The sequence below is a fragment of the Sycon ciliatum genome, chromosome 6, assembly GCF_964019385.1.
Source record: "Sycon ciliatum chromosome 6, ocSycCili1.1, whole genome shotgun sequence".
Taxonomy (NCBI): Eukaryota; Metazoa; Porifera; class Calcarea; order Leucosolenida; family Sycettidae; genus Sycon; species Sycon ciliatum.
Window position 1 is genome coordinate 27,438,170 of NC_088648.1, and position 26,310 is coordinate 27,464,479.

At 44.2% G+C, this 26,310-nt stretch overlaps 1 protein-coding gene across 1 annotated transcript; it reads right to left on the reverse strand.

Moving 5' to 3' along the window:
• Positions 1–918: 918 nt before the first annotated feature.
• LOC135820170 (CUB and sushi domain-containing protein 3-like) lies at positions 919–19,739 on the reverse strand. The gene is made up of 12 exons (XM_065333483.1): positions 19,666–19,739; positions 19,196–19,293; positions 18,299–18,472; positions 16,572–16,685; positions 9,812–9,988; positions 8,585–8,758; positions 6,486–6,659; positions 5,566–5,748; positions 5,054–5,227; positions 4,478–4,654; positions 3,438–3,614; positions 919–1,133 (listed from the first exon to the last, which is right to left on the reverse strand). Exons 1-12 carry the CDS (start codon positions 19,737–19,739, stop codon positions 919–921), a joined length of 1,911 nt encoding a protein of 636 aa, XP_065189555.1.
• Between the last annotated feature and the right edge of the window lie 6,571 nt (positions 19,740–26,310).

Consider the following 26,310-nt stretch of genomic DNA (forward strand, 5'->3'; position numbering starts at 1 on the left):
AGTAATTTATTTTGAAGTTAGTTGAAGTGGTGTCGAGTGGCGACTCCAGTGTTCCTTGATCTTGCTGCGATGGCTGCGGACGCCAGAGCTGTTCGCAGAGCTCACACGGCAGTCATTGTCTACAGCTAGCTCGAGCCTGTTGGGGATCCGGGAGTGGATGCTGAAGTAGCCGCTGAAGTTCAGAATAAGGATGAGACGTTCTTTGGTTCCGACATCCATGTCGACAGCGAGGCGGAATCACAAAAAGTATTCAAGCTGCCCACCCACCTTCGAATGCTGAATATTCATTGTACAAATACATCGTATACATACATTGCACCAATTTGGGGTACACCTTGTATATTGGTGTATACACCCGTTTTGAATCGGAATATTGAACTTTTTCTTGGCTGAGGTCCTTCAGTAGATATGGTTCAACAAATTTCTAACCAAAAACGAAATTTTGAAAATGTTGACCCTAAGGGCTGTTTTCGCTGGTTGAGGCCCATGTGTTAAAAGTTCGTAAACCAGAATAAAATCTTACGTGCACATGTCGGGGCAATTGTCCAATTCCGTGAAGGGAGACAAGTTATTGTATTCAACCCTTGCAGTGCGAAGCCTTTATCACAGTCCACAAAGGCAACACTGCCTGGTACAAGCGGTGACTGGCTTGGCCAAATATTGCCATTTGTAATGCTAGGAAGAGCATTGCAGGTATGAGCTGCAGTGCACATTGGAAAAAATAGCGGCGATAGGTTGTGAATGTAGCTTTTTCATTCCACTGTGGTACCTGATCAATTCAAACACAGTCATTATGGAATACGTAACTCTGACATGCTAGGCAGTATATTCCAGATCTTAATATATAATATTAATGTGAAGAAACGTGTACGAAAAGTAAGGTAATCAGCATTCCTAATAACTAAAACTATATGGCCGTTAATAACAAGTGTTGGATGCAGGTAGCTCCGACATACCCGTGCAGGTTGTTGTAGCATCGGACCATTGTCTATTTGCCTGGCACACGGTAGTGCTATCGCCAATCAGCTGAAATCCAGGATTACAGGAATACGTGCGAACTGTCAGAAAATCATTTCCTCCAGGTGACAGACTCCCATTTGTAGGAGCAGTTGGGGTTGATGAGCATGCTATTTCTGTTTGGGAAAACGTGTGCAAGGAACCATCATGATCGAAGAAAGTAAATAAAGACCTTGTAAACCATTGTGCCTGCAAAGTATTTCTCAATATTTTACATACCCTACGACTTTCTATTGCTGTCAACATACCTATAACACTTCAATGACATCCACCGTCAAAGTTAGCGCACTGTGGTGCTTGCTCCAACAGTCACGGGGCTGTGCGATGAATGTACACTGAAAAAGTAAAAATATATTTTCCCATTGTTCCACTCAATCTGTGGTTGGCATTGAGGGGTAATTCCAAAATGGAAGTCTGTTGGTTTGCTCACTGGAGATGTGTTAGAGCTAGGTCTGGGGTCGGTGAATGTCTCAGTAGCCGGTCAGTTTTGTGCGCTCATATCGCCCTTCTGACTCTTGATCATCTTGTTACAATCGTGGATAGTTGCTGCAAAACTCGTTCTCATGTGTTTCTTCTCTTTTTTACAATTAACATTCTGTATCACTTTTTTGCATTAGAAAATGAGGAACTTCCCCGGGAGGGTACAGATCCTAGGCGTTTTTTGTTTGTTTACAAGAGCCACGTAAACCCGTCATGTGTGAGCCATGAATAAGGGGAGTGGTGGCGTGGTCTGGGATGCTCTGCCGACCTTGGGTCTCGGCTTCATCACAACCAGGCGCGCCAATAGCAGAGAGAGAAAGAGAGGGAGAGAGAGAAAGAGAGACATAGACAGAGAGAGATAGAGAGAGCGGGAAGGGTTGGGGAGCAAGAGAACTAAATAAAGTATAATAAAAATATGAGAGAGAGAGGGAGAGAGAAAGCGAGCGGGGAGGGTTGGGGGCAAGAGAGGGGGAGAGAACTAAATAAAGTATAATTATATAATGCGTAAGGGGTGCACATTCAGATCCAGAGAAAAGAGTAAGCAGGGCACGAGGCGTATGGCAATATGCAGGAGTGTGTGGGCAGATGTGCATACATCTTACAAAGTGTCAGTGGCCCAGTGCCGTTGCTGGGCACGGAGGTGCCGGAAGACAGACACTTTGAAGCTTTACAGCCGTTTCCGGTCAGGTGGCTGGCTGAGGACGGCGGGTGGCAGGGCATTCCATACAGGGACAGCACAGGCTGGGAAAGCTCTACGGCACCTGTCCCGGCTATTAGCCCTGTCTCAGGTAGCCCTGTCTCAAGCTCGAGTTATGCATGTCGAGACGGACGAGAGACAGACGAGTGGGTCGAACATGGGCTGGTCGGGGGCTTGAGAGGGAGGCAAGAGCTGACGAAGTAGGCTGGTAGGATTGGAGCACAGTAGCTTGTAAATGTAGGTACACGCAGCTACCATGCGCCGGAAAGACAGGCTTTGCAGCATTGCGCCGGGGCCAATCAAGTGGAGGGCTGAGCGTTGCGTCTGCAAGTGACAATCTGCTGCGCCCATCTGGACCAATGGGCAGTACTCTATTACTGGGCGTACAAACCCACCGTACACTGTAGCTCGGCTGCGAGAATCCATGAGCGGCGAGGCGTTCCGCAGGAGCCCGAGACGCTGGCGTGCTCTCATGGCGATGGTACGGAGGTTTATCCCATTCCCTTTAGATGTCGATGTCGTTGCGTAATAATTTGCTCTTCTTCGGCATGCTCTCTATCATCATCGTCAATTGTATTATTCATGTACTTCCTGAGTATCACAAACAGCTAAGCTATGGCTATGTACTCTGCAAACTATTCACGTTCATTATTTTGACATCGAACTCCACATCCTTAATATAACTCGCACACGGTGTTCCGAATGCAGCAACGAGTCGATTACGACTCCCTACATCCCAGCATTATTATGGAAAATATGAAGCTGGGCAACGACGAGGGTTTCCCGCCAGATCTTGGTTAGTAAAGCACTCGGAGAGATATGTATTGTCGAGGGGGAGAGTTTATTTATTTTTATTTATTTATTTATGGATTCCCCAAAGGCCGAGGCCTAAGTCTAAGGGGTCTCCGTTCATGGCTTACTGGGAATATATCCGCCAAATTATAACATCATATATTGAGAAGAGGAAGGGTTATCACAAAATAATGCGTACTGTAGAAATCAACCATAAAATTTGTTACCATGTTACAGAAACTCTGGAAGGAATGAAACCAGCGGGTTCGAAGCGGATGTTGGCAAAGATGGTACGGATACGAATTAATACTCGTAGCGTCTCGGTTACTCTCCCTATGATCTCGAGAAATTAAGTGATAGCTCTACCCCCCCCCCGCTTTCAGTCAACTATTTAGTATCGATGGAGACCAATGTATTTCTAAATAAACTTGGACTACATTACGAAACTTACTGCTGCATGTTGGTACTTGTCCAGACCACTGACCAGATGTCAGGCAAATGGTATTTGCGTGCCCGACCAACTCATAACCTGGCGTGCAAGAGTATGTTGACACACTGAATGCTGTGTTAGCTGGTGCCGTCACACGTCCATTAGTGGGATTGACTAATGATGCGGAACATGTTATTCCTGAAGAAAAAATATCACGATTACATTGAAAACAGTATTTACACAATGAAGAGTAGAGATGGCAGGCCAAGTAATTGGATGCCTTTGTTCCTTGCCTCCACACTACATTCTTCAACTGCAGACATCGGCGAAGAGACACCAAAACGGGCGTCGGCTGAAACTTGCAACACGTCATTATTTTCTTCATGGTTGGGAGATTTACCCCCAATAGTCCACTAACACCACCAGTTACTTTACAACCAGCGTACCAGATAGCATTGCACGATAAGGAACAACAGTACATGTACTGCCGACGGACGGTCTCCGCATAACTGGCAATCAGGTCTAGCATATCTTGGATGCGCAGTCTAACAGCCTTCCAGGCTGGAAGGTTCTAAGTTGGTAATAACATAGGAGGGGAAGGTCAGCGCAACCAAGACAAGCACGAGCTGAAAGTCTCAGTTGCGAAGAACGTTGGCGGATATACATGTGTGTTGAAGATCACACTGACAAGATCATCAGACAAGCCCCTCCGAATATTTTTAAACAAAGGAACGGTTGAAATGTTTTACTTCGGTGGCAATGAACAAAGCTAATGTTCCTTGTATGGACATGAATCTTGTGGAACCAGCCACACGGTGTAACCATGTGTTTGATTCTACAATCAACGGCTACCTGCTCCTCACCTTTAACCTTATCTATCTTATCACAAGTTAGGCACACTGCTCGAGTTCCTGTCGCTAACACACAGCCACCCACCTTGACAGATATCTATGTCGAAATACAGCAAGCTGAGCATGTTATGAATTCATGGTGATGTAATCTCAGACACGAAATGTAGAACACGGGTTTTCAGTCAAACTGCCTCGATTTCAAGCCCTTACGTTTGCAGGTAGGAGTTGGACCGGACCACGCACCAGTTGAAAGACAAATAGTATGGGAGCTTCCTTGCAGTTTATATCCATCATTACAGGTGTATTGTCTTGAGATGAATACGTCATTTGTTCCTGATGTAACATTTCCATCAGTTGGTGCAGGAACAGTCATTGGGCATTGTATACCTGCAAAGAAAGAGATGCTCAATGTGTGCCATTGTTCGTATCAGCAGACCAAAGTCACTATAGACCAATCTGTTTCTGATGTACACTTGAATTTGCGTTGGGAGACTATCAGATTTATGTAGTATTGCTACTCAAAGAACGCCGGTTCCCGGCGATCAAAAGATCCAAAATTACTCTGAATATTGGATGGAAGAATTCAACGTTAGCACATGACATACAATCACGGGCAAAAATCAGTATTGCTGTTATTTGACGTGCTTTTTTACAACACTTGCGGAAAAATATTATATTTGGTTTTAGGTGTAAGGTCTGAGGCCTCTTACACATCACATAGTTGTCATACTAGAGCTCTCTGAAAAGCAAGAACACAGAAGGCAGGGAATCTGGTCAGACACTTACGCTGGCAAATTGGCGGTGAAGTCGACCAAGCTCCATTACGAAGGCAAACAGATGCGCTACTACCGACCAAAGTGTATCCCGAGCTGCAGGTGAAAATTGTCGCGCCATAAATCTCCACGGACATGCTAGCAATAGCCCCATTAGAAGGAGCATGTTGACTGCTACATACCACACCTGAAGACAAAAACAGCGGAAATAACAACTTCAACGACAACACACTGTAAAAGTGTTATAATAGACACAGCATGAAAGGGGTACTAAGGCAGTCAGTGACCTGCTATCTAGCTTCAACACATCTACAAAAGGCAAACCAACAACGTCCCGACTTGGAAGGCCCATTTGCTGGGCGCTCCAATGAGTGGAGGAGAAGCGCAACGAAGATGTCCACGAGCTTTGTCTCTGGGCAAAAAAGAATGTCTAATGTCACATGTCAATTATTAATACTCTTCAGTTGTTCGGATAGCATGGTGAATGAGGCATGCACAGAAAGAAGTATAGAATAGTTTACTGACGTCTGCATGTTGGTGGTGTTCCAGACCATGCTCCTGTTGTTTGACAAATAGTTGTTGTTGCGCCAGAAAGTTGATATCCGGTATTGCACGAGTATGTTCTTGTCGTGAAAGCATTTCGCCCGCCAGGAGATACGATACCATTAAATGGAGGAGGTGGATTGGCAGGACATTGCGTTGATGTTGCTTGAAATACAGCAACCAGAGGTACACACAGTATACAGAACACGAGGCATTTGGATTTTAACTTGTCTTAGCAATGATTAATCGTTAATGGACATCCGGACTCACGCGAAGTATTCACCCCCGTGGTGTAGTTGGACACTAATAATTATACTCTAATACTAATATTATTATACTATGAAGACACAAAGTCACACAATGAAAACCTTGGCAAATTTATTCCGTTGTTGTGTATACTATGAAGAAAGATCAATAGTTTTTATTGCCGGTGCAATCTTTTCCGAAGTTTGTGCTATCCTTTCTTACTCTTCTTGCACCCTCGTGACTTTTCACTCAAAGTGTATAAATCCTATTATAGTTTCATCATTCTCTGTAGTCACGAATTCCATTGATAATGGTGGCAAGAAAAATTCTGGAATACTTTATCCGTTGCTGTGACATGAGTGCACATATAGTTTCATTCATTCCATAATTATCAAACCATTTCCCTGTTCTGTACGCCTGCCGTCTAGTAATAGGTGTATGTTCTCTGTGTGTGTGTGGGGGGGGGGGGGTTTGGAGGGAGGGGGGGGGTGGGGGGTGAGGGGAGGGGGGGGGTTGGTGGTGGGGGGAGGGGGTGTACGTGTGTGTGTGCCTGTGTGTGTGGGGGGGGAGGCTTTGTGCTACACATCACCTGAACGCCCTTTACTTCATTCCTGATACGTAGATTGTTGTAACAAATTATTAAGTCCTAGCCTTACACACGCATGTTGGAGGCGTATTTGACCACGTTCCATTTGGAAGGCAAACAGATGCACTGCTACCGAGAAGTTTGTACCCGGAACTGCAGGTGAAAATTGTCGCGCCATTTATCTCCAAGGATACACTGGCAATAGCACCATTAGGGGGAGGATTTTGATGGCTGCATACAACACCTGAAAAGGCAAAGAAGAGTAACAGCGACACGCCTAATGCTACCAGAAACAAAGTTTTTCCATGGGCATGGAGAGAGAGAGAGAGAGTGACAGAGAAGGCGCCTATTAAATATGAAGAATGTGTACAGTGCGGAACATTGCGACGAGAAAGAAAAAAAGATCAGGTACAATCCAATTGAACAAGAATGCGAAGCAGCCAACAACAGCCGGAGATGACTCGTACATATTGTTTGAGATACATGTCAACAAACAATGGATCACTCGTAGTGTTTTGCTAAGTGATCCGAGTGATCCATTGTTTGTTGCCATGTGTCATTGCTCCCCCAAGAAAATGGATGTTGAGCACTTTTTCTGCAGCTGCAGGCATAGTCTTACTGAGTATTGTTTGAGATATATTGTTTCGGAGGCGGATAATTGTCCCAATTCAAATTCTTTAGGTTTGCTGAGAGGTCTGGCAGGCACGCTTATCCGCTACTGCGTTGAGTATCCGTGTAGGGTCCTCGTACGTGAAAGTCATTCTCTCCTTTTGGTCAAATCTACCTTGATTGTGACCACAATGGCTGTGTGGCGCGCCCTCAAAATGCAGGAGTATAACATCGCTGAGCGGTTTCGAAACACAATGCAATGCCATGGTTTGATGCGCGGGACTGTCACTTGGGAGAAAGGAGTTAATGACCAAAGAGTCTGTAACGCTGGCGCTGGATAATGCTGGGCCTTGGGTTGGTGTGACATCGCTGGTACAGCGTGGCGCTAGATAGGAGCTTGGGTTATCGCATGTTGATGATTTCCGGGTTGAAAACGTTGAAACGTGTCCGTCTTCGAGAGTTCAGCTTGTGCTAGTCCCCTAGTAACGCTATTAAACATAAGAACTGGGACTGCGAATGCATTGTACAAACGCAGTCGCCGTTGGTCACCTTGTTTTGGACCCCATGTTTTCCAATGATCGGCAAGATGCTGTTGCTAACATTAGCTGACGTTTCCTCGATGTATCTCCTGCATCTTTCAAGGGTGAACCAAATTATCTAACGGATCTACAGCGTTGTTTCTGTCTTGATGGTGTACTAGAGTTGTATATTCAGACTCGGAGTTGTTCAGGCTTCCGTGCTAAAGTTCGAGGAGTTCCGGCGCCGTGGAATCAACCTCTGTCAGGTGTTGCTGGCCGTTTTAGATGAATGCCAAGGATATGAATAGTCTTTCAGAAACTTAACGGCGGATCGCGGAACACTGGAATCAAGGCAGCTGACGTTGCAGATTGCTAGAATACAACAGCATACGAGCTGACATAATAATTATTATCACAATTCAAGTACTTCTACAGCAGTAAAACAACGTGAATTTTGATTTGTACAACTTCCCCTTACGTTTGCATATAGGTGCTGGACCGGACCATGAGCCATTTGAGAGACAGATGGTATGTGAGCTACCTTGCAACTGATAACCATCGTTGCATTTATACTTTCTGGAACTGAATACATCATCAGTGCCTGTGGTGACGGCTCCATAAGTAGGCGTGGGAACAGTCGTTGAACATGTTATACCTGTATAGGACAACACATGAGACTCCTCGGGCTCGGTAGAGTGCTCCGATAGAGCTATCTTACTTTAGTTTTCTGATGGTTGCGTATGGGCATGAAACTACCGGTATTAGATGCAAGGAATGATGCGTGGTGCTCTGTGTCTTGCGTACCTGTATAGGAAAAGCATAGATGCCCTTGATGCCATTGTTCGAAAAAGAATGCAGTAGTTAACTATCAACCCGATTGCCTTTACTTATATCCGACTTGTATCAGCTGTCTGACGGTTGTCTTGTTGCTTTGGGAGAATGTGAAATATGCCTGAAACTTTCCTTTCTGTGTCTACTATGATGTACATGTACGCTGGGTATGCAGTGCATGGCATACAGAATTAGTTAGCCACAGACTTACGTTGGCAAATTGGTGGTGAATTTGACCAAGTTCCATTTGGAAGACAAACAGACACACTGCTGCCGACTACATAGTATCCTGAATAACAGGTAAAAATTGTTGCACCATTAATCTCCAAAGACGCAGTGTCAACCGAGCCATATATAGGAGCAACTTGACTGCTACACAAAACACCTGCAAAGCATGGAAGACGAAAAAAGTTTTTAAGATAAAGATTCAACAGGGCTATGAATATAACACAATTTAATGATGCCGACATTATATTAACATAATGGACAAATTATGTAGTGTATACGAGAGTAACTCATAACCGTTTTTCCTGGAGGGTCATCAGTGAATTTAAATCGAAAAATAAGGGAAACGAACCGACAAATATAATTATGTGTTCAACTGTGCTACAATGTACTGGTTGGAAGTTACAAAAATTAAAAATATCAACACACGTGCAAGAGTGATTGTATTATCTCGTGGTACGAGAATGTTGGGAAAGAAAAGTGAGTGTACGAAAATCTAAATGTGAGAAATGTGAATGCATAAGTTATCTGCGCAAGTAGGAATTTTACAGCCAATACCTTTAACTGTGACAAGTGGCTAGTACGACAAAGTACACTACTCAACCAACACACAATACTCACAATATTCTCTATACATACTTCGAAGTACACTTACACAGATGGACTTTTGGTTGCTCGTGAGAGTGCTCAATGCACCAAGGTGCAGAGCCTAGTACACACAATTGAGAACCCGGATCAAGCATTCTCGCTATGGATGCCCTGATGATGCCCAATGGGCGAAATATTGGCATTAGGAAATCTATTCGATGCAGCTGAGAACCTGTTATGTACGGTGTGCACTGGAGCTATTTTCCGAAGGTAATAATTATGTTATTAAATGGAAACAAAACAAACGCCAGGCTTAACGAAGTCTGAAAAGATCGATAAGATCCAGGACCTCCGCAACCCCTAGGAACCTTCGTTCTCCCAAAATCCCAGACGTTATTTCTGGCCCACTGTCGCACTGGGTTGAGCCAACAATTTTCGGACTCGACCATTTGGCCAGGTCCCGTGATTATTGGTGTTTCAAGATATTGTCTCCGAACGTCATGACCAATGCTACTAAAGGATAATAATAATCAAAATCAAAAAGAAGCTGGTTTGATGGAAAGGCTGGTGACGGTCAATTTCTTTCTTCAAAATGAAGCTGGTTTGGGTCTCTTAAATCCCTTACGTTTGCAGGTAGGTGTTGGACCAGACCATTCGCCGGTTGAGAGACAGATGGTGTGTGAGCTACCTTGCAATTGATAACCAGCGTTGCAGATATACTTTCTGGAACTGAATACATCATTTGTGCCGGTGGTGACGTTTCCGTAATTAGGCGAGGCAACAGTCGTTGGGCATTTTATACCTGTATAAGAAGAAGGAAAGATGCACCTGATGCCTTTTTGTGGAAACAGAAAACAATAGTAAACTATCAAACAGCCTGAAAAGGTGGCACATCACCCAAAAATGCTAAAAAATCGAAATCTCCCCGAAGTGGATTATGTTGCTGGTTTCTGGTGGTATGTGCCCTGAAGAATGCTCTGTAAAAATTTGACGTCGATTGCACCGATCCGAAGTTATGGAGCATTAAAGTTGCGCTATGCAATTGTTATTGAATACCCAAATTGAAAAACTTCAACTTTTAGGAAATTATTATGAAACTTCAAAATCGGGTATTGAGCCAATAATAAAAGTAGAAAGGAAAAGGACATATGGAAACGTGTTAAGAGTAACTCTCCACCACTGTAACTAGATACTATATACAGTCAGAAAGTGCAACAACTAGGCACAAAACTGACAGAGTACTGAGACATTCGACCCAAGTTGGGTGGTGTGCTGCTTTGCTGCTTCGAATTGTAGTAAGACCGCTTTGTCAAATCGCCTACTGGTCTCGTCATCGTCCAGTGACAATCGACATTCTTTGTTTCGTTGGGACTGTAGCTTGTGCTCGTTTTCGTTGCGCTTGCCTTCCCCTCTTTGGTCTTTCCATAACCTTGAACCTTCCAAGTTGGAAGGCTGTCGGTTAGCGCTACGGAGATGTGTTGAAGCTAGGTGTCGAATGTCTCAGTACTCTGTCAGTTTTGTGCCAAGTTGTTGCACTTTCTGACTGTATATAGTATCTAGTTACAGTGGTGGAGAATTACTCTTAACTCGTTTCCATATGACCTTTTCCTTTAAACTTCAAAGTAGTGGTGGATTTCACTCAAACTCCCACCGTCTGCGGAGAAAGACACGCTGCTTTGACTGCCATGGTTACAAGACCAGATTTTCCACGCGCCGCTCTTTTTTTCCAAAATCACGATTTTTCCCTATTTTTCGAAAGTTGAAGAATCAGTTGAGCCTTGAGGACGACGGTTGCCGTCGGTTGGTCTTCTTGTAGTTTTAGAACGACAGAACTGTCAGCTGGTTTGTGTAGCATTGTCGATAGCTTCATAGTGAGACTATGGGCAACAAGAGAAAGGGCAGTCGTCGATACAAGAGCAGAAAAGCGAGCTTTCAAAGGAAATCAATTCGCTTGAATATTCAAAAAAAAATCTAATTCCAGCGATTGATTCTGAATCTGAGAGCGATCGCAGTTTACCTGAAGACGTTCCACCACTTCTAGTGGAGACTGTTTCTGATGATAATGGTGGTGATTCTAGCTGTGTTGCAGACGGGTTTGATGAGGATGGAGATAATGTTGAGCAGCCTGATGATCATGGCTCACAAAGAAATTGAATAATTCATTTGCCACCATTGCAAGCCGCCTGGTCGCTGATAGCTGTGTGTGCTCAGTATGCAACGTAGGGCTCTTCAGCTCGTGGAGGCAGGCAGATTTGACAGACAGGCTGGAAGGCAGATCCACGACTTTGACTTTGTGCTGTGATGACTGTTGAGCCGAGACAACTTCCCAAATGGCAGAGACACCTGTAGGCAAGAAATTCTGTGAGGTCAACAGGAAGAGCGTGCTTGCCATGCGTCGTATTGGTAGATCGCGGGAAGTCCTGTGCAAGACCAGTGCCATCCTGGACATTCCACCTCCTGTAGCCAACAGTGCTTTTCTCAAACATAGGGATACACTCCATGCAGCAGCAAAGAAAGTAGCCAACACACTATGGCCACAGTTGCCGACGCGCTGAGAAGTGGCGAGTCTGAAGGCGAGCCGGTAGACATCGCAGTTACAACAGATGGTACTTGGATGAAGAGGGGATTCAGCTCTCTCTGTGGTGTCCGGACTTCGATTGCCTGGGATGTCCACAAAGTCGTTGATGTTGACTGATGTGCTGATCAACTCCACGCAGAATTATTACGGAATGGCCATACGGGGGAATTCAGTGGCAGTGATAGATATGGCACGGGCGATATGGGCATACTTTTGTCATACCTTTCTCACTGACCAGACGCCCAACCATGAATTTTGTCCTGATGGCTCCACTTCCTGGTGTGGATGGCAGAAGGCCAGGGCTGAGAAGAGATCCTACAGCCACACCAAGAGTCTGTCACCCGCAATCCGTGATGCCGTGAAGCCTATTTATGTACGTCTGGCCGAGACAAGTTTGTTGGAGCGGTGTACACGTGGTGCCACCCAGAACGCCAATGAAGCGATCAACAGCCTCATCTGGCAGATCTGCCCAAAGGAGCTATTCCGCAGCGCCATGGTGGTGGAAACAGCTGTGTATTTGGCTGTCATCATCTTTAACGATGGGTGCGAACAACTGGAAGCCTAATTGACCGAAATGGCATGCAGCTCTGGCACCCTCACAAGTAGTGCACTGCAGGGTCTCGACCGCAAGAAGCAGTACCACAAGGTTTTGAAAGTCATCCTCAAGCAAGCAAGATGCAAGGAAGAGTCAACGAGCCCAAAAAGATGGGGTTTGGTGATGCAGCTCCTGAGCGAGAGGGTGTAACGTACACCACGGGTGGATTTTAGCTGGCCCAACATACATAGTTTTTTAGTGATTTTCGTAGGACATGGTGACAGTATTTCCGGCATAACTTTAGTGCTATTCATGCTAGAAAAACAAATCTTATATGTAGTCGCATCTGCTTCGAATTTTCCAGGTGCTGGACCTCTCCTTTAATGTGTAGAGTGAAGCAGAGAATGCTTTTGATGTATTCAAACATTCTGATCGTTTTCTTACTGCCGGAAACAGAACTTTGGTGTGATTGTAGTCTGCTTCTTTGTTTCCTTCTGTCCTATTTTGGAGGTTCAGCACCTCAACATAACTGCATAGAGTCTGTAAATTGAAAGATATCATTATTCACAACTGTTCTCAGTACTTTCTGCTGAAAATTTATCAAACATCGCAAAATCGCAAATTTCCATTTTTGAATTTGCGTGAAAGATTGGAACGTATTCGCGTATGTGCCTACTAATTTTGTCAATCTCCTCCCTGATGCACATGGGAGCCACCCTGAAAATTTGAACTGAATCCAATGTTCTAGTGCTGAGTTACACCCAGAAATGTCCACGGACTTGTGATTTTGGCCCATTTGGGTAATGTGCCACCTCTTGAGTCAGAGTTGCAAGACGCGATAAATATGATTGTCACCTGGATGTCCAGTTGGAGGCTTCAGGCAAACGTTTCAAAACCAGAGTACTGTTTCTAACAGATTCTGCCTCAATGTTTAAGTTCACCTTTCCCAATTCACCCACAGAAATTCAGACGGTAAAGGAGCACAAACACCTAGGGGTAATGTTCGATTCATCCATGTCCTGGTCGGCTCATGTAGATTACATTTGTAATAAAGTCAGCCGTGCTCTTGGTTATATTAAAAGTCATTGTAAACAGGTCTCTATTCCGTGCCGTTCCGCTATATATAAAATGTATCTGCTTCCATTGTTTGAATATGCTGCCACAGCCTGGTGTGGCCTAGCTAAGGTCTTATCCGATTCCATTGAAGTTCATCATAAGAAAGTTCTAAAAATGTTGTTCTCGAAGAACCTTTCCTTTCCCTCCAATGAGTTGTACTTATTAGCTCAGACTACTCCGTTAGAGCAACGCCGACTAACTTGCCTCTGTATATTTGTTCATCGAATGCTCTTGGGTTGTGTTCCTGAAAATATAAAGCCTTATAACTGGTTTGTTTCGGGCCGCTCAACCAGAAACAAAGTGTCTCTTCCCAAGGCCAAGTCAACGCAATTCACAAGATCGCCATTCTTCCAGGGCTACTGTGCATGGCTACAACTTCCCGACTCAGTGAAGACTTCTGCATCATCGAAAGAATTTAAAGTGAATCTGAGGGCCTGCTGATGACTGAGTGCACCATGATAATAATAATAATACTTGCAAGTAAAAACTAATCAATATAGCTTTTCGTCTGTTTCCTTTTCATGTATATAATCTTCTCCCTCTTTTACCATGGTTGGCTATCACCCACATCTTCCCGTTTTGGCTTCCATCGGAAGCCATAAGATGTTGAATAAATAATAAATAAAGAACATGCCTTTACTTCAATCAGGTTTGTATCATTTGTCTGATGGTTGCCATGTTGATTTGGGAAACTGACAAATAAAATTTGAAACGTTCTTTTCTGTGCCTCGTTTGTAGTTCGCTGGATATGCAGGGGATGGCTAGCAGACCTACGAAGCCATGGACTTATAGTAAAGAAAAAAGGACGAAGGAACTTCAAGGTACGCTATAATGTCCACTGACACCACCAGGTACTAAACAATCTGTTCATGCGATAAATTTGCCCGACACTGACTGACGGTAGTGCGTTCTACAACTAACTGCCCAACAGGTCTAGCACATCTTGGATACGCACACCAACAGCCTTCCAACTTGGAAGGTTATAAATTATGGAAAAAATGAAGAGGGGTAATTTGTAGTTTCTTGGTCCATTTTTCTATACTATAAATTTAACCTTGGCTCTCCACCCGAGTCCATAGACTTACGTTGGCAAATAGGTGGTGAACTGGACCAAGTTCCATTTGAAAGACAAACAGACGAAATGCTGCCGAGTACATTGTATCCTGAGTAACAGCTGAAGGTTGTTGCACCATTAATCTCCAAAGACGCCGTAGCAATCGAACCATTCATAGGAGCAACTTGACTGCTGCAAGAAACGCCTGCAATGTATGGGAGCAGAAAAATATTTCGTCAGATTCGTTCTTTGATGTACAGTGAAGGCTGCGTAACACCAGCCAGTGTGGATTCAAAGGAAGCGTGAGTTACGATGACTGAAGGAAATGTTGAACACTCTCTGGTAAAATGACAGCTGCCCCACGGCTCAGTGGTTAGGGTATCTCGCTGGCTTCACGGTCCCTGGTTCGAGTCCTGGTGGTGGCAGTCAATTTCTGCCCGTTTGCATCTTACCCTCAACCCAGTGAATGCCTAGTAAGCAGATTTCAGTTTATTATCCCTCCCATGCTCGCCTATGCAATGTCCGGCTTTCGGAAGTCTGAAAACATCAATAAGGTCCAGGGGCCCAGCGATCATTACGAACCCTCGTCCTTGTCCCTTTTCCCAGCGTGCGTGCTTCTCCTAGCTCCATCTCATGTTTGGTATTATATTTGTCTTTGTAGAGATAAAATAAAAATTTCTGCCCCCGATTGCAAAAATGGGTTGAGAATTTCAGACAATGTCGAGGGAACTCAAACATTTGGCCAGGGCCCGTGATATTGTCTGCGAAGGACCTGACGAATTTTTGCCGAAAGGACAAAACTACTCCAACTAAAGACGAAGCTGGTTTGTTCTTTTTCCCTTACGTTTGCAGGCGGGTGTTGGAGCAGACCATGCGCCGGTTGAGAGACAGATGGTGTGTGAGCTACCTTGCAACTGATATCCTGAGTTGCAAATATACTTTCTGGAACTGAATACATCATTTGTGCCGTTGGTGACGGTTCCGAAAGAAGGTGATGGAACACTCGTTGGACATTTAATACCTGTAAAGCAAGAAGAAAGATACATTGGACAGCATTGATCGAAGCAGAAAACAACAGCGAACTATAGATTCAGAAAGGAAAAGGATACGAGTTAAGAGTAACTCTCCATCACTGTAACTGGATACTATATACAGTCAGAAAGTGCAATACCTAGGCACACAACTGACAAGAGTACTGAGAAATTCGACGTCCTGACACCTAGCTTCAACACATCTCCGCAGCCCGATGTGTTGAAGCTAGGTGTCAGGACGTCGAATGTCTCAGTACTCTCGTCAGTTGTGTGCCTAGCTATTGCACTTTCTGACTGTATATAGTATCCAGTTACAGTGATGGAGAGTTACCCTTAACTCGTATCCTTATGTCCTTTTCCTTTCTACATTTATTTATGGCTCAACATCCGAGTTTCAAATTATAGATTCACATGCCTTTAATCTGTATCAGCTGTCGGATGTTTTAGTGTTCATCGCTGAAATTAACAAAAGAGACTATACATCACGCCACAACTGTTTCGCCGTTTGCCGTTTATACATATACGTTGCTGCTAACACTGGGTATGAAGTGGATGGTTCACAGAATTAATTTTGGCCCTTGACTTACGTTGGCAAATTGGTGGTGAACTTGACCAAGTTCCATTTGGAAGACACACAGATGCACTGCTGCCGGATACATTATATCCTGAATTGCAAGTGAATATTGTTGCACCATTTATCTCCAAGGACATACTAGCAATAGTTCCATTAAGAGGAGCCAATTGACCGCTGCACACAACACCTACATAACATAGAAGAAGATAATCCTAAAAATTCTTGTGGGAGTGCGCCAGTCTTGTTTTTGGTTTGGGAAACAGTATAATGAAGTGCTTTCGGAACACAAATTTCATTAGCCTACTCCGAATCGACTGGGGAGGGTTTGATCCCTCACAACATTGTGTATTGGGACACTGTTTGTAGAGATGGCAGTGGTGCTTTTTTGAAGGTTCACCGAGTGGAAGTATTTGAATGCGAGTATTGTTCCTTACGTTTGCACTTAGGTGTTGGCTGAGACCATGCACCAGTTGAAAGACAAATTGTGTGTGAACTACCTTCAAGTTGATAACCAGGATGACATTCATATTTTCTGGAATTGAATACCGCATTACTTCCTGACAATACAGATCCAAAGGAAGGTGATGGAACGATCGATGGACATTGAACACCTACATAGAAAGAATGAGAATTGTATCTTTGTTCCAAACATAAGCCAATTTAACCCTCACAGAACACACATAAATGATGGTTATACAAGCCTATCATGCACTTGTTACCATGAAAATATACTCAGTTCATTAGATTCCGTTGGATTCTCGGGAATTCGGAGGTACGCCAAAGTGAGCATCGTAATACGATGCTCGCATTGGCGTATGATTAACGTGGCTCCCACCCTCTGCGCGCGCATCGTTTGAAAAATGTAGATTTTCAGTGAATATTTCGGTAGCGATAATTTTTCAGCGATCAATCATTGTAGGAAACGTCTTCTCGCTTTTCTGCAATTCTGGCGACCTAGCTAGAACCTGCTGCTAGTGTCCCTCTTCACTCGTTCCTTCTTTCAAAGGGGAAGGCAGCCCTCGCAGAAGATTTTCCAAGAATGCAATGTCGACTGGTGCTCGTGCCGGTTCCTTTTTCTTTTCTTTTTTTCTCCCCTTCTCCCTTCCTTGCCGTGGCTGGCTACCACCCCCTCTCTTTGTATTGGCCGGTGTTCTCACTGTGCTATGATATGCTGTAATAAATAAATAAATAAATAAAAAGAAGGGAGAAATCAAAGTCCGCTCTTGAATCATGCCTGGGTCTTAGAATTATTTCATAATCCGCTTGTGTACATTTCCTGCCAGTGCCACTGACATCTCGCGACCTTCAACTGCTCGATCATCTCCGCACTGACTGGCAAATTCGTCAAGTAGCTGTGGATGGATCGATTCGGGGTGATCGAAGGTAAATACATCGAAGCACTTCAAACATGTTTCAAGACGCACTTCAAATTTTGTAATTATGTTTTGAAAATTGTTTAGAATAATTCGTACTTCAATACGCTGTCGAATCATATCCTCTGCTTGGGAGTCTCGACTGTTTTATTGCTGCATGGCCTTCCTCAACACCGTTCACTGTACATGTATCCCGGAACGCAGATTGGATGGCATTTGAGGTGAATTTGATAATTTGTGACTGTGTCATCAACCAAGCGAGGATATTAATATCAACAGCCTCCGAGGACGCTCCGAAAATCACAAACGCTGCGAAATAGATATGAAATGGTCTTATACACTGGTGGGTATTCCACATTCATTGCGTCATATTTTTAGACTGTCCGAAAGTTTGTCGTGCCGTGCAACTTGCACAGACCAATCCGATTATTGGCGTGTGGCCCTATTGGCACACACTCATGCTTATACCACTGAATCTATCTATATGTGCACGCATGTTTGTGCATACATAATAAATTATACAATTTTATTAAAAGTAGAAAGGAAAAAGACATATGGAAAGGAGTTAAGAGCAACTCTCCACCACTGTAACTAGATACTATATACAGTCAGAACGTGCAACAGCTAGGCACAAACTGACAGAGTACTGACACATTCAACGTCCTGACACCTAGCTTCAACAAATCCCCGTAGCGCTAACCAACAGCCTTCCAACTTGGAAGGTTCAAGGTTATGGAAAGACCAAAGAGGGGAGTTGGAACTGTAGCTTGTGCTCGTTTTCGTTGCACTTGCCTTCCCCTCTTTGGTCTTCCCATATGGATGGTTATCAGATTCTATAGTCATGTACTTACGCTGACACGTTGGTGGAGAAATCGACCAAGTTCCATTTGGAAGACATACTGATGCGCTGGAACCGACTACATTGTATCCAGAATTGCAGGTAAATATTGCTGCACCATAAACCTCCAAGGACACACTAGCAATAGCTCCATTAGAAGGAGCAACTTGACTACTGCACAAGACACCTGCACCATTCAGAAAGCAGGAAGATATAAATGTTTAAAAAGTGCAGTTTTCATTACCTCCACGTTGCATCAGATCATTGCAACCAATTTTGTGGTGCTTTACGCAGTTCAGAGTATATTTTTTCTTCGCAAGCAGGTGTCCAAATATGTAAGATATGCGTGTGCTTCAGAATTCGGGAATCATATGTCTTATTTATCCCTAAAACTACAATAGAAATTCAATAATCAGCATATGACTACACCGTGTTTTGACATACACGTTTGGTAAGCTTTTGCTTTTGGATTTGGAAGCTGATGATATTCAAAATCAAAGGAAATGCTTTATCGACAGCGACACTACGCCTGGTGAACGTGGCTACCGCTAGCCCAAACTAAAATCATAGGCCATTATTCCAAGAATCCATACCTGCGCTGGAACCTTATCGTTCTATGTTGCCAATAATATAATTGATCGCTGTGAAAACGTGCGGCGAACACCGCAGTTGTGGCTGTTGCCTGATCATTGTGAAAGCATGAAACATTGAGGATCGACTAACTAGTCTTGACTGCCACCCTGTTGGTTTGTGAAATACGCATTGTAAAATACTATTTTTGTTATGTACAGCTATATTTCCATCGTCTCTTTGTAATTAGAAGCTAAGCGCCTGGGGACGAAGGAAGCGAGTGCTGCAAATACTTGAAGTAGCAAGAAAGGAGGAAATTAATTCTAGAGCGGATACTGACGGGTGCACGTTGGTGGTGCTCCAGACCATGTTCCAGATGTTTGACAAACAGTTGTCGTTGCTCCAGAAAGTTGATATCCGGTATTGCATGAGTATGTTCTAGACGCGAATGCCTTTCGATCACCAGTTGCTACAGCACCATTTACCGGAGAAGGTGGATTAGCAGGGCAATGAATTGCTAAAAAGGCAAATTCCAAAACATCAGACTTTCAGTCAGTGACTCTCAGTTGTGCAGAAAGCACATGCTTCTCACATGACCTCGCTACGCATGTGCTTTAACTGAGTTTGTCAGAGAAATAGGTAAAAAGTGTGACCAAATTGATCTGTCAATTTCCGTTACGTCTGTAGTAAGGTATTCGTTGGTATGGAGATCAGGCGTGCGGAGCCCTTGATAACGTTTCGAAAGACACTCGTGACACTGAAATAACAATCAGAAACAGCTGATACATATCACATGGGATTTAGATTCACATACTAGTCCGAGCACAGTACACACGCAGAACGTCTCTAAACCATGCACCACGACGGAAACATTCATGCCTCATGGGGGAAGATGTCTGAGTAGTGTACCGGTTAACTACTTGAAGTAATCCAGTAGACCCAATGACGAGGGATCCAAAGGGATAATCTCGAAAAGATATTTATTTTTTTAATCGTCCAGATCTAATCACGACATATGAACAAGAAATGTCCAGCACTCTACGGCGGGTGATATTGGAGCCCCTCTAGAAGTGTCGAGGACAAAACCCAAATGTTATCCTTGTACAACTCTGTGTGTTTGCTGCTTCAACTGCACGTACTTGACTGCTAAGTCCACATATCCTATGAACTGCGCTAATGCAATTAAAAAAATAAAGCTGACCTCGGCAGAATGGCACTGGCTCTGACCATGATCCAGATATGTTGCATACGGAGGCTGTCCTGCCCACTATTGTATATCCTGAGTTACAGGTGAAGTACGTTGCACCCCCAACGTCATTCAAACTGCTTACTATTGCACCGTTCGCGGGAGAACTAAGAGATGTACATGTGATTCCTAAATTTGCAAACACGCAGAAGAAGAATTTCACCGTCAGAAAGGTTATCGAATGATTCTGCAGAGACAATCATGCATGTTCACTGTATACTTTATTACACATGACTAATTAAAATGGTTGCCATTTCAATTAACGGAACTTGTTATGGAGGTGAAATGTAGTCGATGTGTCCATCGTATAAAACCTTACTTGTGCATGTTGGCGCTGTGCTTGACCACGTGCCATTTGCCAGGCATACAGTTGCCCTGTTTCCAGTAATTAGATAGCCATCGTTGCATGCAAATACAGTGATCCCGTATGGCAACGTAGAGCTGCTGACAATCAAGCCATTTGCTGGCGGGGAAAGGGGTGCACACGATCTCACTGCCAATCACCGAAAAAAGAAGAAGATAACATTGCAAAAAAAACCATTGAACAATCCAATACATATTGGGAGCATCAAACTGTCCTTCATATTGAAGCGAGTTTTCTTTCAACTCCACAATAGCAAATAATGTCATCAACCATCACACCATAACTGCGCTCTCCAGCGGAATGCTGCTTCTCGTGGTCTCCAATAATAGATTTCGAGAGGACTGCCACAAATAAACTCAAGTTCAAATGGTGAGGGGTGAATTCCCGGAAAAACTGAGTATTGAGCAGAAAATGGTGTTTCTTTCACGATTGTAGAGCGTAAAGCTCGGCGTTCGTGTCTTGCACTACGGACAGCAGTCTTGCAACAGTCATGTGTAGAGCAGTCAGACCAGCTCCAATGTTAGTATGTAAGAATGTATTGTGGTATATTGAATTATATACTGATATCAATGTGAAAATCAACTTACAAGTGCAGCTTGGAAGAGAAACGCTGGAAGGCCACTGGCCACTGCTGCCACAACTGATTACTGATGATCCATTTATCTCATATCCAGGAAGACATGACACATTTGCTGTACCACCACTTCTGAAACTTCCCACTGTAGTGCTGATAAACCCGTTTCCAATTACAGGCATTGCAGAGCATGTAATGGCTGGTAAGACGCAGAGAACAAACACATACATAGATTCATTCTCGTTCTGACAGGAACCGAGTACTGTATGGAAAACCTCATCTTGAATGTAGCAAGCTATTGGAGGCAGACTCATATCTACTTCCATTCCCAGAGCTATACCTGGCCTCTTATTGATGATACATATTCTACAAAGCATTTCGGCGTTTTGCATGTAGTTTATTTCAGAGGCTGAAGGCACATTATTTTAGCTGTTTTCAAAGTCGGTGATATTCGCGAGCCATCCGACAAAGATTGAACATGAAGACACAGATACTTGATGTACAAAAGAGATTGATCCTAACTGAACGAGACCAACTCAATTGGTGTTCACAAACTTCAAATATGAAACGTGTGAGGTTTTGTTGGACGCGATATGCTGTACAGGATATATGTCTTATTATATGAGTTCTCATCTTTGATAATCGAACATGATTACTTGAACTCATTGTTTAGATCAAAACTGGTATGTAAAGATACCGCCTCCCCTGTTAAAGTGAAAATATAGAGAAGCTGATTTCAAGAAAGAGATAGCATTGCATATTCCAAGACTATTTACAAAGATGAGGCAACATTGCTTTCAGAAGCGTATTACTACTTCAAGTATCTTCTTATACCTTGGCAGATGGGAAGTGTCGGAAATTCACCACTAGTAGGACAGGTGACTGTGCTGAAACCAACGAGTAGAAATCCAGTGTCACAGGACACTTGGTATTGCTGTGGAGCACTAAAAGGGACAATGGTCGCTTTCCCATTACGCATGGGAGGCTCTGGACATGTTACCCCTGGAAGTGGGTACCGGAGAAAGAAAAGATCACGGGCAAACTTTCAGGCATTTGCACCCAACCCAGTAACAACGTGCAAACATTCATCAATTATCGTCCCGTGATCATGGACATCAATACCCAACCCCGCTCCCACCCCCTCCAAAACTCTCCGTCTCTGTCTCCATCTCTGTCTGTTTGTCTGTTTTCCTGTCCGCCTGTCAGTCTCTCTCTCTCGCTCTTGCTCTCTCGCTCTCTCCTTGTCTCTCTCTCTATCTCTCTGCCTCCATCTGTCTCTTTCTCTCTCCCCCCTCTCTCTCTCTCTCTCTTTCTCTCTCTCACACACACACTCTTTCTCTCTCCTTCTTTCTTTCCCTCTCTGTCTCTGCCCACATCGTTTTCTCTCCATGGTTCGCTTTCAATCCTCTCTATAAATCTCTTTCTCTGTTATACTCTCTCCCTTTCCCCTTTTCCTCGTGTGTACGCTCTATCTGTCTTCGCGTTAGAAAATGACGACAGTTGGTTGGACACAGGCTGGTAACTACTTTTCAACTCAGTTGGTGCAAAGATGAATTCTCCCACTGACGTACTTGTCACTGATTGGGATTGATCACCTTAAGATCAGATAATTATAATTCATTGCAGTACGATTACAAGGATTTTATTCTACAACGGTTACTGACGGGTGCACGTTGGTGGTGTTCCAGACCATGCTCCATTTGTTTGGCAAACAGTTGTTGTTGCTCCAGAAAGTTTATATCCAGTATTGCATGAGTATGTTCTAGTCGCGAATGCCTTTTGATCACCAGCTGATACATCACCATTTACAGGAGAAGGTGGATTGGCAGGGCAATTAATTCCTAGAAATGGCAAATTGCAAACATCAGACAGTCAGTAAGTGACTTTGAGTTATGCAGAAAATACCAGCCTCTCACATAACCTTACGTCGAATCGGACTTAACTGAGCATGTCAGGGAAAAACGACAACCGTATGACCAAATTGATCTCTTCGATTTTGGTGACTGCTGAAGCTAGGTATTCTTTGCTATAGGGATTAGGCGCGCCGAGCCCTTGATAACGTTTTAAAAGAGAACCATGGCAGCGAAATACTCAGAAACTGCTGAAATATGACATGTTTTTTAGATGTACATACTAGTCCGAGCATGGAATACACGCACAACCTCTGTGAACCATGCACCATCACGGAAACGTTGCTTCGTGTTGGATTATGTCTGAGTAGGGAACTATAAACCTACTTGAAGTAATACAGAAGACCCAAAGACGAAGAAGGGCCTGCACCACCAGGCGCTACAACACATGACCTTGAAAAAGACATTTAGATTGTTTACACGGCCAGACTACACCAAGCAACATGACCGAAAACATCCAGAACTATACAGCGCGTTGACAACTTCATCTTGAATGTAGCAACCGATTGGAGGCGGACTCACATCTTTTTTCATTCCCTTATCGATCTATATATATTCTACATAGCATTTCGCCTGTTTACATGGAGACACATAGTTTTACTTGTTTTCAAATTTGTTTACATTCAGGAGCCATCCGACAAAGATTGAGAATAAAGACACAACAAATATGAAATACAACAGGGAATTGATTGGTTCTAACTGAACCATATGGTGGTAAAGACACACCTGGCAATATGGCGGTAAACACACGCCTGCCCACACACGCACTCTAGGCTGCAAAGTTCTGGCACAGAGCTCTCCTTCTCACCACCACCACCATCAGTTCGCGCCTGGCGCCTGGTCGATGCATGGTTGGCGGTATCCGGCATAGCAGGTTGGTACATCAAGTAGTGCATGGCACATAGCAGATGACACAGCAACGACATAGCTCGATTGCGACGTACGTTTCGTCCCCGCTGGACTCATCAGGCAATCTTCTTCTTGGGTGTCTTCACACGGAGCTTGACTCGGGAGAATGAAGTTGAAGACACCATTGCAGCTGTACTTATGGTTGATAAATATGGTGGTAAAGACACACCTGGCAATATGGCGGTAAACACACGCCTGCCCGCACACGCTCTCTAGGCTGCAAAGTTCTGGCACAGAGCTCTCCTTCTCACCACCACCACCACCATCAGTTCGCGCCTGGCGCTTCGTCGATGCATGGTTGGCGGTATCCGGCATAGCAGGCTGGTACATCAAGTAGTGCATGGCACATAGCAGATGACACAGCAACGACATAGCTCGATTGCGACGTACGTTTCGTCCCCGCTGGACTCATCAGGCAATCTTCTTTTTGGGTGTCTTCACACGCAGCTTGAGTATTTGTTGTCATTGGTTAAATTTCTTTTACTCTTCATAGGCTATCAGATCAGTGCACACCTAGCTTCTTTTGTTCATTCTATTAAGCTTGAGTTGTGCCCACCTCATCTCATGTGTTTTATTTGGTTCTATTCTCTAAGAACTAGAAACTCGCTCTTACTCACTAAGTGTAACTCATCCACTCTTTTGCGCTACCCTCTCTTTATTGCTTGTTCTGTTTGGATCACTCTACCCAGAGAAGTTAAGGATCTGACCTCATTCCGCCTGTTTAAGATCCGTGCCGCCCTTTATTTACTACGACATATAAAGCTCATTATCCACATGTCCTTTGCGTCCCTGTGTTTTTCACTGTTTTTACTTTACATTATCTTTCTTTACGGAGTTGTTGTTGCTATTCATTTTGGCACTCCTTATTTTAACCTCCCCTTACTTTTATTTATCGCCGTGGTTGGCAATCACCCACTCTCTTGGCAATCACATTGGCCGGTGTTTCCACCGAGTCTTGAGATGTTGTAATAAATATAATATTTTCATTTTCGGTCTATTTATAACCAGTATCTATATGAGAGGCGAAGGACTAAAGGGACCCTCACTTAATTTTTACCGACTTTCGCGGCAAAAAACACATTTCGACACGCGTGTGTGCTGGACGTCTGCGCGTGCACGACAAGACGTACGTGTGAGCTGGCTGACAAGTGAGAGCCAGGGAGTCGTCAAGTACCGGCGTTTGACGACTCCCGGCCTGGTGAGAGCATGCATGCATGCATGTCCAGCTGGCGGGAAAGGGAACCTATTTTGTAGATCGATGGGTTGAATGTGAAATTGTGGATCTACACGAGGTTTGTTTTGATGTTCTGATACTTGTTGTAATGGCTAGTGATCTTGCAAACTGTTAACTGTTACTGTGACTTTTCCAAGTCCTACTGATATACCTTGTCAAATCAGATGCCCTGTAGTAGTCTTGGTGGAGGCAGACTGGAATGCGTTGAATTCGGAGCTTCTGAATTGAAATTTATTTTTTCTGGAGTGACACTGACAAGCGATGGCATTGGCGACAGGAGAGCTGCATCGCAGTCGGATCCTGTCCATGCACATGCGATCATGCTGTGTTGTAGACAGTGGAGAGCTAATTTTGACCCAAGAAAATAGTTTTGAACATTCATGAAGAGGATATTGTTGCTGTAGCTAGCTGACAGACATAGCCTGTGGCAGTGGTGTATGAAATCAGCGTGCAAGGTCTGTAGCAACTTGATCATGCAGAGAAGGAGCTGAGCTGAACTGCACACGCACTCGCTACTGCTCTCGCAAGATGATTGGCTTTTCTCGAGTGATCCAGCCCCCTCAACGCATGGATCCACTGCGCTTTGTCGTCGAACACATCAACACGCCTGTTGACGTTCACTGGGAAAGGTATCACTTCACGATGAGGAGCACAGCACTCGTGGAGACTTGTGCTGGGTGAGTGGCTTCTCTCCAGTGATGCAGGCCACCTGGAGGCATCGGGCCAAGTGCGTTCTTTGCCGCAAGGGCCATATCAAAACAGCAACACCAGCAATGCCACCACTTCCCGACTTCAAGACAACTGGACCACATCAGTCATTTGCCATAATTAGTGTCGGCTATGTCATCCCCTTCTATGCACGCCAGGGTCGAGATCGGTCACAACTCAAAGAGATATGTATGTGTGTTTACATGCCTGCTGACTAGGGCTTGTCATTTCGAGGTTATCTCTGGACAACGACGGTTTTCTCCTGGCTCTTAGACCCCGATTCACCATGCGACGTGGTGTGCCACAAGAGATGCAATCGGACAACGGTACCAATTTCCGTGTGGCTGATCAAGATGTAAAAGCAGCTGTCAAGTTTCTCGACAACTTCAGACTAGCAGCAGAAAGGTCATACCGCGACATTACCTGGTACTTCAAGCCACCAAGTGCACCACACTTTGGTGGTGTGTTCTAGGTAATGGCCAAGGCAATGAAACTAGTGCTGCATGAAGA

Coding starts and splice junctions, on each gene's coding strand:
- LOC135820170 (XM_065333483.1), bottom strand. CDS start 19,739: ATGAGGCATGAATGTTTCCGTCGTGGTGCATGGTTTAGAGACGTTCTG. Junction 8,759..9,811: donor TCCAACACCTACCTGCAAAC/GTAAGGGATTTA, acceptor CATGCTTTGCAG/GTGTTTTGTGTAGCAGTCAA. Junction 6,660..8,584: donor TTCACCACCAATTTGCCAAC/GTAAGTCTGTGG, acceptor TTGCCTTTTCAG/GTGTTGTATGCAGCCATCAA.